The sequence below is a fragment of the Papaver somniferum genome, chromosome 7 (assembly GCF_003573695.1).
Source record: "Papaver somniferum cultivar HN1 chromosome 7, ASM357369v1, whole genome shotgun sequence".
NCBI lineage: Eukaryota > Viridiplantae > Streptophyta > Magnoliopsida > Ranunculales > Papaveraceae > Papaver > Papaver somniferum.
The window spans coordinates 56,210,382-56,220,984 of NC_039364.1; the positions used below are offsets into that span (position 1 = coordinate 56,210,382).

At 35.9% G+C, this 10,603-nt stretch overlaps 2 protein-coding genes across 2 annotated transcripts; one reads left to right on the forward strand and one right to left on the reverse strand.

Moving 5' to 3' along the window:
* Nucleotides 1-686: 686 nt before the first annotated feature.
* Nucleotides 687-3,008, forward strand: LOC113297362. Its single transcript, XM_026545802.1, has 7 exons — nt 687-945; nt 1,307-1,439; nt 1,583-1,665; nt 1,777-1,852; nt 1,935-2,044; nt 2,550-2,614; nt 2,706-3,008. Exons 1-7 carry the CDS (start codon nt 811-813, stop codon nt 2,797-2,799), a joined length of 696 nt encoding a protein of 231 aa, XP_026401587.1. The 5' UTR covers nt 687-810; the 3' UTR covers nt 2,800-3,008.
* Nucleotides 3,009-3,403: 395 nt separating this feature from the next.
* Nucleotides 3,404-8,141, reverse strand: LOC113297361 (phosphatidate cytidylyltransferase 1-like). The gene is made up of 12 exons (XM_026545800.1): nt 7,863-8,141; nt 6,759-6,853; nt 6,404-6,657; nt 6,090-6,241; nt 5,755-5,896; nt 5,426-5,582; nt 4,921-4,968; nt 4,729-4,815; nt 4,319-4,447; nt 4,163-4,219; nt 3,944-4,027; nt 3,404-3,836 (listed from the first exon to the last, which is right to left on the reverse strand). Exons 2-12 carry the CDS (start codon nt 6,831-6,833, stop codon nt 3,753-3,755), a joined length of 1,269 nt encoding a protein of 422 aa, XP_026401585.1. The 5' UTR covers nt 6,834-6,853; nt 7,863-8,141; the 3' UTR covers nt 3,404-3,752.
* Nucleotides 8,142-10,603: the final 2,462 nt, after the last annotated feature.

Sequence of the window (10,603 nt, forward strand, 5' to 3'; positions counted from 1 at the left end):
TCGGATCTCATGATAGAAAATACAGTCAAGAATTTGTGAGTGACTCTCCTCAGTACATGCAGAGAAAAACCAAGGAAAAACAATTGAATATTGATTAACCCAATAAGTGTAGGTAGGATTGCGAACAAGCTTATTATAAGGATCAAAATTAACAAAAGAAGGATCCTACACAATAGAAGTACCAGCAACATATGTGCTCGATAAAACTTCACCAGTCATTGATAAGAACCATCAACAAATCTAAACAAGTTGTAACTACGAAGTAATGGAGCAATTTGCGATTTCCACAAAGGATAATTAATAGCAGATAATTTTAATGGAGGTTTGAATGATAAAGGAATATATGTTTATTGATTCAGCCATTCAAGATATGAAAGGTGAAATTAGGGTTTTTAGGTACCCGACACCATGCGAAAAGAGATAACGTCGCTCGACAATCTTCTCAGATTTGGTTTCATTTCTCCATTGAAATTTCTCGTTACTGAAAAGCAAAAGAGACCAACTATTTGAACACATGGTACATATGACCCGTATAGCCGGTGTACAGAATAACTGTCACCCGGTAATATACAGAATAACTGTCACCCGGTAGTTACCGCACGTACACCAAACATGAGCACACGACACACACGATTCACACAAGTACATTCATATTCTCTAACATCTTTATACGAGCAGCCCAAAAACTCGTTGTTTTGTTCAATCGAATTTTCTTCTATTTTCATGAACATAAACAGGACCACTTACCAATCGAACAGAGAGTGAGAGAGTTTAGGGTTTGGTATCAATCGAAGTAAAGAAAGGGCTGTAATGGTGGAGAAGAATAGTAATTGTGATAAACTTTATGGAGAAGAATATGAAAGAGATGAGTTGTTAGTGGAAATAATTCTGAAAACAATAGGTCCTGCTCGTCCTTCTCGAATCCAAGTCCCATCGATCATCAAAGTAAAACCCTTTAATATTTGTTCTTTCTCACCTTACTTCAATTTGAATTTAATTTCTTTTTTAAAAATAAAATAAAATAGTATGGCAGAATCCTTACATCTTTTATTCCTTTTTGACTTGTATGTTTTCTAATTATGTTTGTTTTTGCTCAAAATTTCGTTGCGTGAACAATACATAGAGACTTAGGATTATAATTAACTGATTAAATTGCCTTCATTGATTGATTTCTGGATTCAATGATAAAGTGGAAATCTGAATCTGAATTCAATCAGATGATTAAATTGATGATCAGGTTTTCTTTTTTGCATTCATATTAAATAATGTTTTGGTGAATTAATTTCCTCATGTCTACGGTAAACAGGTCCACCATTTGAGAAGTTTGATTGCGGAGAATCGTCGTTTACCGATTGAACAGTTAAAGCTGATTTTGAGAGGCCAGATTCTGCACAACACAAAACATGGGGAGGATGTACAACTGCATCTGAAAGAAGGAGGTAATTATGGTCTTTTAAATTAGGAATTTAAGGTATTTCTGCAGTAGGCATCCTAGTCTGGTGATATTGCTCAACTTTGGATTATTTTATTTTATTTTCTTACGATTTAGAGTTGATCTTGGTCTGTCTGCTGTATCGTCTAGATCCCCTCATAGTTGCTGTTAAACCAATTCCTCCTGCTAAGCACATTGGAGATGGCTTTGATGATGACGATAATGAAGAACTGGTAAGAATCACATCCTGAAGTTGAATGAAATGTATTGAGATAATTGAAGAATTTTTGCTCTCCATGCATATGAATATTCTATTCAGTTTTTCCACGTTCTATTTTTTCCAGATACCAACTCCACAATTAACAAGTTGGTGGAAGAGAAGGCTGTTCTCCTTTCTAAACGAGAAATTGAAGGTGCCAAGTGAGTTTCTGCTTGAATGTATTTTCTTTGCACTCAAAATATATTACAGATTAGATATCCTAATCCTTTTCACTTTTGACAGATATTGTGTTGATGGCAATTTTTTCTATCAATCTAAAGGCCTGGGCTGTTATCATCTTATGGTTTGCATTGGCACCCCTTGCATATAGATGGGATCTAGGACCTTTATATGTAAGTTGATTTTTTTGCGGCATCAGTGACTGCTATTCGTGGTTATGATGCTTTAACTCCGGGTCATCTATTTTTAGGGCTAGCTATTTAGTACAAAAAAGTGATAGTTCTTGAACAGGATCATAGAAAACTCCACTAAATCCCAGGGTGGGTTTTGCTTATTTTAATAAGATTTCCATTGCATTATTTATGTGAAAACCCTGTTAAATGGAACCACAAACAAATACTTGTTGAGAACCTAAAGTGTGAGAGGCCAGAAGTTCCGATGCTCCACTGGTAGATCTCTTGCAGTATATGATGCAGTCCTAGTTGGAGTTAAATGCCATTTCTGTTTGTAGATAGCTTTTCATGTGGTTTGTGATGATGTACCCCTATTTGGACTCCGTAAACCAAGGTTTTCAGATTACATATCTGATTTTTTTCAATCCCAACTCTTAGGCTCGCCTAAAAAATAAGTAAAGAAAGTAGGTCGCTCATTGCTCTTCACATTGGATTTCATATGCAGATACTTGGGACTGGGTTTGCCATTATTCTCCTAAATCTTGGCCAAAGGCAACATGGTGATCTGAGGTACATTTTTATTTTGCAACCTCCGGTAGCATCACTTGTATTTCTTAATTACTATGACTAAATTAGGACTATTTTCTGTGGGGTTGTACAGTGCATATTCAATTTTCAACGAAGATTTTAGGGAGCTTCCTGGGACACTTAATGCTGATCGCCTTGACAGAGACATACGGGCAGGTCAATTTTGAGCCTTTCTTTGAACACCAATACACCATCTCGTCCCACGTTCTCTGGAAAATCCAAGTGTAAGATGCTGCAGGTACCAATTAGGAAAGGAACATAAGAACTTACTTCCGAAACCTGATTACTGCAAGTGTACAATAGAATAGTTCCAATTAAGACAACAGATTCGTTAATCATTTGTCATTTACATTTCAAAGAAAGTTCTTTTTTGTCATCCAGTTATCTCTGTTCAAATATGCGCTAGCGAAGTAGCACATAAATATGCAAAAAACAGTTGATGTTTGGGGCTTGGACTTGGAATTCTGAGTAGGCTAAAGGAGAAGCAAAGTTTTGAAAACGTTCCTACACTGGAAGAGCTAATCCTGAATGATTTTTTCTGTCACCCCACAGTTTCTTGTGTGTGTTTCTTCTGCATCTTGGACAATGCATATAATCTTTTCTTGTCAAACCCCGGAAACTTCCCCATCCACACTCCCAAACCTTTATTGGAGTTGTTTTGTCAATATTATCAGTGTGCATGTGTGCGTATAGACTGAAATCAGTAACAGGAAGTACAGTTTCTCACTAGTGCAGTGATGATGAGACGAACAAAATCTAGACAAAAGTAGATGGGAAAAAGATCAATCGATATATGATGTGCAAAGATATATTACATAAACATGATTCAGTAAAAAATAATCAAATCATATAGTCTAAGCTACAACAGGTCCTCCAAAAAATATCCATGGACCAAAAATTATCTGAAAACATGACAACAAAATTACAAGCTTAATACTACAAACTTAAATCTAAACTGAGAGCCTGCAAGAGGAAACTATACATCATTCGATTCGAATACAGGTTGTGGCGTAAATCTTCACACATTGTTGAGCTTGAGAAGACAATACCACATGAACCACATGCCAAGTAAAGAATCGATATACTGTTACATGGGAAATAAGCTAAGCTTCATTTCATATCAACCGAATTGCCGCTCGAGAAAGATCTGCCCTAGCTTCATATATAAAGCCCGTTGTTCCTCGTAACTAAGGTTTCTCAATATCTACAATATACAAAAAGACAGAGCGAATGGTGAGAACTTAACTGATGACAAAAAGTGTGCGCATATGTATACTTTCTGGTGTTTACACATCTGTAAGAAATTCTGACCTGATCCAAGATTATCTCGGCAGAAAAGCTCTGAGGTACGACAAAAGACTGATGATATATATATGCAAATACAGCCATCACCATCTAGGGAAACATTTCAAAACAGACCACATTAATCACTACATCTACTGATCAACCCAATTCAATGGCTACTCAACTTAAGAAATGAACAGATTTTAGCTACTAATTCACAAGGATTTGATATATTGCACAGCTCACCTGGCAATCCATCCTATCTGTAATGCCACCATGTCCAGGGATACTATCGCCAAAATCCTTCACAGTTGAAAAGAAGAAAAATCAACATTTAGGATTCCCATCGACCATTTTTTTCATGACTTCTATTATAAAAAATAGTCTTTGGTGACAACCTACCTTGATTTTAAACGCTCTTTTGAACCCACTAGCGAAAAAACCTCCAAACGGTGCTATAATTGAAGCAAATAGACCAAGACAAAGAGCATGAAACTGCACTGGCAAAACAGATACCTCTTTCCATGGAAACTGTGAGTGAAGAGGGGAGGGAAAATATAATTAGGAGCCACTTTGAGGATTAAACAGAGCAAACAGTCCAAAATTCTTGGCAGAAACAGTAAGAACTTGGATAAAAACATCTGGTGTATCAAATTTTAAACAATTGAAATATGATATATATCAGCTGAATTTCAGCAACCTAAGGCCTAAGTTCCTTCTTGTTTGATATTCTCTTCACTGGAAACATAGAATAGGCATAAAATTAAAAACTTGGACTTGCTCTAAGTGAAACAAGGTGTATCCTCACTCACCCATTCAGGAAGCCACGCAGCCAAAGAATAAATATCGGGCTTATATAGGGAACCAGGATCACAGTAAAGCCAGCCAGTTGATAAATCCTGCACATGTTCCATTAACATCAGAATAGCAAGTATCTCATGCAGCGATATATGCACTTCCACATTATTTGGGTTGGTAAGTTAGGTTCTGTAAGAAAACATTACCTTCCTAGGGCATGTAAGCCACTGGAAACGGCCCATAACATTTGCTAGCTGCAAAACATGCCAAGTAAAAGTCTTAGGGCAACTGATCTATTGTTCCATAAACACAAAGTTCTTAGAAACACTAAAATTTCAACATCAGTCCTAATTGGCTCAGTTGTAGTAGGGGTCATACAAAGAAATGATCAGAAAGGGGGTTCTAAGGCAAGCAAAGAAATTCCCAACATTTAACTAGATCCTCAAGCTTGATGTTATACCGAATAAGAGACCATATAGAACATGTTTCCATTGGCAACTTGAGGTAACCCTATTATCAAGAATGCTATCCCACATTCACACCTTGTGCCATGTTGATGTACAACACTTGGTTGAATTACTGATGAGGTTTTGTAAACAAGGTTGGTAAAAATTCAAATATGGAGTACTAGCAGATACTGTTCCCGTAAATCAAGGAGAAGTAACATGTTCTGCAATGTGAAAAAATAGAGTAATGAGAGATGATTCTCACTGCAAATGCAGACAGTATAGTTGTAACAGATGCACCAATAAAACCCTCCCAGGTTTTCTTTGGAGATAGCTTGATCAAAGGGGTTTTCCCAAAGAAAAAACCAAATATGTATGCAGCAATGTCGTTGATAACAATAAGTGATGCTGGCAAAAGAAACCTGCATCAAATCAAAATGACCATCAGGAAGATAATTTGAGAGTGTACGGTACCACACATAATACATGATCGTAGTGTCAGCTACAGAATTTCGTCCACACCCACAGGGTATTTTTCGATAGAAATTAAAAGCTCTGTAAAATATATCCATACATTACTGATAGTGACCTCACCAGAAAATTCCTTCAAAAATATTTGCAACAGTGAAAGCTGACTGAGTGAACACAACAATTAGAATCATATGTGTCCATGCATACTGGCCGAACTGATACTTGTACATCTTCTTCTTCAAGGTAAGAATGAACCACATAAATCCTAAGCAAGATAAAGATGAAATCAGTTACTTATTAAAAGAAATCACATGAACAATCATTTGTCACCATGGAGAAACCAAAGGTTGAGAAAAATCTGACAAAAAAAATTGATTTTAATGGGGCTATATAGAGAATTCATCATGTCAACAGTATTAGCTTGTGTATGAAGGTACAAATAGTAAGGATGTACTGACCTGCAATGTATAAGAAATAACAAATGAACATTTGATACTTAATGAGACCGCTGACAAGCTTGTATAAGAATTTATCAGATGTCACGGTGTTGACTAGTTGTTGACTGAGGATGCGGCCATAGACAAATAACATTGCGGTGAAGAAAAAATGCCTGCAAACACATAAAAGGAGTTATGCTAAAAAAACATGCAAAATGCAAAGTTGTGATATTCAATTTTCTACCATATAAGAAAATTAGCTACAAAAACATATACACATACATTAGATTTCCACAAAAATTTCCTCGGCAACCAAAACAGTGATTGTTGCTTACCAATTCAAAAGCCTAAATCCTGGAAGGTGGCTATCTTCATGAGCTTTTCTGAGTAAACAAAATAACTCCTTCGCCATAAAGATTTGGATCACAACAACCATGGCCCAGATATAGAGATGGCCCATGTAGATGACAAATGCAAAGCCCCCAATCATCCACACAGACGAGTATGCACGGATCAACATCGACTTATATTTGTTCTGGTCATTGACAAGTAAATGGCCTCCATTTGCTTTATTCGGGTCAAGAAGAGTCTACACCAAAGAAAAAACAACTGAGATTCCTAACCTAATACAACTACAGCATTCCTGCTTGATTAGCTCCAGGCATTAGGCTTTTAGAATTAATCACTAACCTCATGTGAGCGCCTGCGATGCCTCAGTCTCCCAGATGGGGTTGACGGAGCATTGGAAATGTTTTCCTTTTGCATTGTCTTTATACTTCTTGCTTCTGCCTCAAACATACCCAGAACTTTCAGTGTTATTCAAAATTATTAAGTCGTTTATAATTTTTATAATAGATAAGAGGTCGACAGTAGTTTTAAGCAATAAATAGTGAGGGACAGAAGATAAAAAGTATTCACACCTTGAAATACATATTAGATAAACTAACAAAACCTGGTTAGAGATATGTTGCCAACTAAAACAGCTATTTCTAAGATAGCAGAAAAATTATAACAATTGCAATTACTTCAGCTATATTAGCAACCAAAGCCCATGATATATTCAACAATATGGAGGCGGATCATGTTATTGCCTTTAAATTCATTTGAAAAAATGTAGGTTACGAACCAACAGCTTAGCGTAGCACAAAGATAAACGATAAATGGACAAATGTAGCATCCAAATGGACCAAGTTGAATGGATGACCCATACTGACCACATAAGTACCAAAGGTGGCATGGGAATCATATGTTACCAAAATGATTAGAATCATATATATTCAGCCAATAATGATCAGACCTAATATAGGTTATGACAATTACTAATATAATATATGATGAGATGTATGTTTCCATCTTCCCCTTAGTTATTTGACTACAAAAACGCAGGTCTCTTATATCTCATATTGAACTTCACAAGTTGATAAGTGGGCCAATACTAATAAAATGCAATCATAACAATTTACGTCAACTGCCTAAAGACAACAACTAAGAGGTTACATCTGATGTACTTCACTAAGCTTACCGTTTAACATATACTAATATTAAAGAAAACGAATTCAGACTCAGAAATAATGACAAACAAAACCAATTCGAATTGAACCGAAAAGTTTTACCTACTGATTGCGGTGATGAGTTAAACAGAATCAATACAGCTACGAGTTAAGGAATCAGTAGAGGTGGGAATAGAAATTAGGTTTGGCGTTTTGGGGTCTATTGATTATGGGTAACAAGAGCAAATGTTTGAAGCAATAGTCTATAAGCAAGAGTTATAATAGAGATTGAAAATGGACTTACCAAATAGGGTGAACAAGCCTTACGCAATCAACAAATCTCAATTTGAGTGAAGTATACCAAAAACCCTAGAAAGAATATGTAAATGACATTTACGAACAGAAACGGAGATCAAGGCAAGAAAAGAGAAAAAAACAGTAGGGACTTGGATGAAGTGTCTTCCCAATAATATGGGATTTAAGAACTGAACAAGACGAGGATTTTTTTTTCTTTCTAGGTTGTACTGTTCAAAAGATTCTGTCTAGATAGTATTTGGTTGTTTGGCCTGAAATTCACTAAACGGTAAAGATGCCTAATTAGGGCTTACAATTTCATCTTGTGCGTATACGTGTCCTTTTCCTATCTCTCTAAAAGAGATTTTCAGCTTGCAACTACACCAACACCAAGTTTAACTAGACCTCATCTAACTTGGACGGCGAGCATATCGATACCTTGATAAGGGCACCAACAAACTATCCAGATAAGCAAGGTATTGAAATCATGATTTCTGGGTGCAATCATTTTTGGGTCCAAGTGCATACTCACTGGTATCCCATCAACTCGGTTAAGGAGGAAGTCAGGAGTTTAATCTCCGCCGTAAACGTAAAGGTTTTTAATAATTTAGTTGTGTAATGAGTTTGGCGGTATTGGGTTTAGCAATGGGGCCAGTCTATCTGGCTGGGTCCGGATAGGGGTCTGGGTCCGGTTTTCGCGTATCAAAAAAAATAAAAAAAAATCATAAAATATGAGGTCACCTGTTTTTCGTTTTTAAGGATCAACTCGAAGATTCATGAAAAATCCAGTTTTAATTTGTATCTATATCTATATATATGTAGCATCTAAATAAATGTAATATAAATAATAAATAATAAAAACAATCATCATAATCTGCACCCATTCCGTATAAGTTTGGGATTCCAAGGTCGAATCCATGCCATACAATTTTTGAAATAATAAATTTGCGCTTCAAAAACTTAAAAAATCATTTGGAATTGGTCGAGATTCGGCCAGTTCCAAATGGTTGACTAACAAGAATAAGAGGAAAAATGAGTCAACCTCATGATCCGACTCGATTTCCAGTTTGGTGGCATGACTCGTATGAGTTTAAAAACATTGTAATTGAGCATTTGTATGAGTTGGAGTTTTTATTTTTCATAAAAAATAAAATAAAAATAATACATAAAAAATGAGCTTCATGAATGATAACAAAAAACCAATGACGAATGAAGGTTGAAGAGGAGAGGGTACCAAATACATCACCAACTGTTTGTTCGGAAACCAATATGGACAAACTTGTCACAATTAGTAGTACATATCAACAGTAAAGATCTGATACCTGATATGTAGACGAGTTTATTTTGACAATCCAATAATCAAGATCAAAGAAACAACTGTAAATATATCTGAATTGTATCCCGACGGAATTCCAACAAGAGCAAACAAGTCTTGTGATCTATATTTCAAGATACAAATTCTCAAGAGTAAATCTTGTTGGTTCTTTTAGAGCATTGCTCGGTTGAACCTACAAGTTTTGTTATCTCATGCTTGTTATCAATGTTAGGTGATCAAAATAATATCTTGATTTCTAGTCTACTAAGTCAAGTTTCGGATAGGTTAGAATTGTAGTTGAATATTAGAGATCACCCTGGAAGACTGAAGATCGACGGAGACATTTTGGAGAACCTTCGTATCAGGTATGTGAAGACAGAACCATTATATTTTACTCATTATACCATCATTCTATATATCGAGACCATGTCGTACGACTTATAGTTGATTAACAAAGAAGATGTTTCGAGTCAAGCTTGTCTTGTGAAAAATCTCGAAATATGATTTAGCGATTGGATGTTCAAAAGTCCTTAACAATATTAGTTCTATGAATTAATTTGTAGATCAATTGAAAATTGCCGATGCAAATGGAATATTTCAATCATCAAAAGAGAGAGATATATGAACTTACTGAATTTTTACTTAGTGTAGTTGGCGAACTCATTTTGCAAAAGATAGATATATGAGATTCAAAAATATAGGATGGTTGGCGAACCAGTTCGCAAACCTTAAGTTCAGTTGGGGACAGTTCACGAACCTGGTTGACGAACCTTGGTGAACTGAATTTTATAGATTGGATTAATTGGCTAGCAGTTGGGGAACCCAGTTCACGAATTGTGGTCAACTGAGTTCCGGAGTCTAGTAGGGTTGGCGAACTCGGTTCACAAACCGTTGCACCCTGACTTGTTAACAAGCCCTACGGTTAGCGAACAGTTGTACCAACTATCTCGGCAATGTTTAGCAGATGCTGAAAGACTTATTATTTTTAATATTTTTAGCATTGTTAGAACTCTCTTAAACATTTCTAAGAATTCGTCGATTTATTAAAACACTTAGGTTTTTGAATCAAGATTAATTTCTTATGTGTTTAAATGAACATCAAGTAGCTTTTAGTTCTTTGGCTAACTTGCCAAACCAAATTGTTAGAGCATAGCTCGGTCAACCTCGCATGCAGTTGCTATCTCAAGCATGTTTGTCAATGTTAGTGATCAAAACTATAAGTCTTGATTTCTAGCCTACATAGCTAAGTCTCGGACTAGGATAGAAAAGTGTAGTTGAGCTCAAGGACTTCATGGCGATTCATCATACAACGACGAAGATATATACAAGGAACCGTGGAACTTCATCAACAAAAAAGGTATGTGGAGACTTGAACTTATCTATCACTCAAAAGTCTATCTCTTCTATCTCCTACTTCTTATGAGACAAAAGTCGTA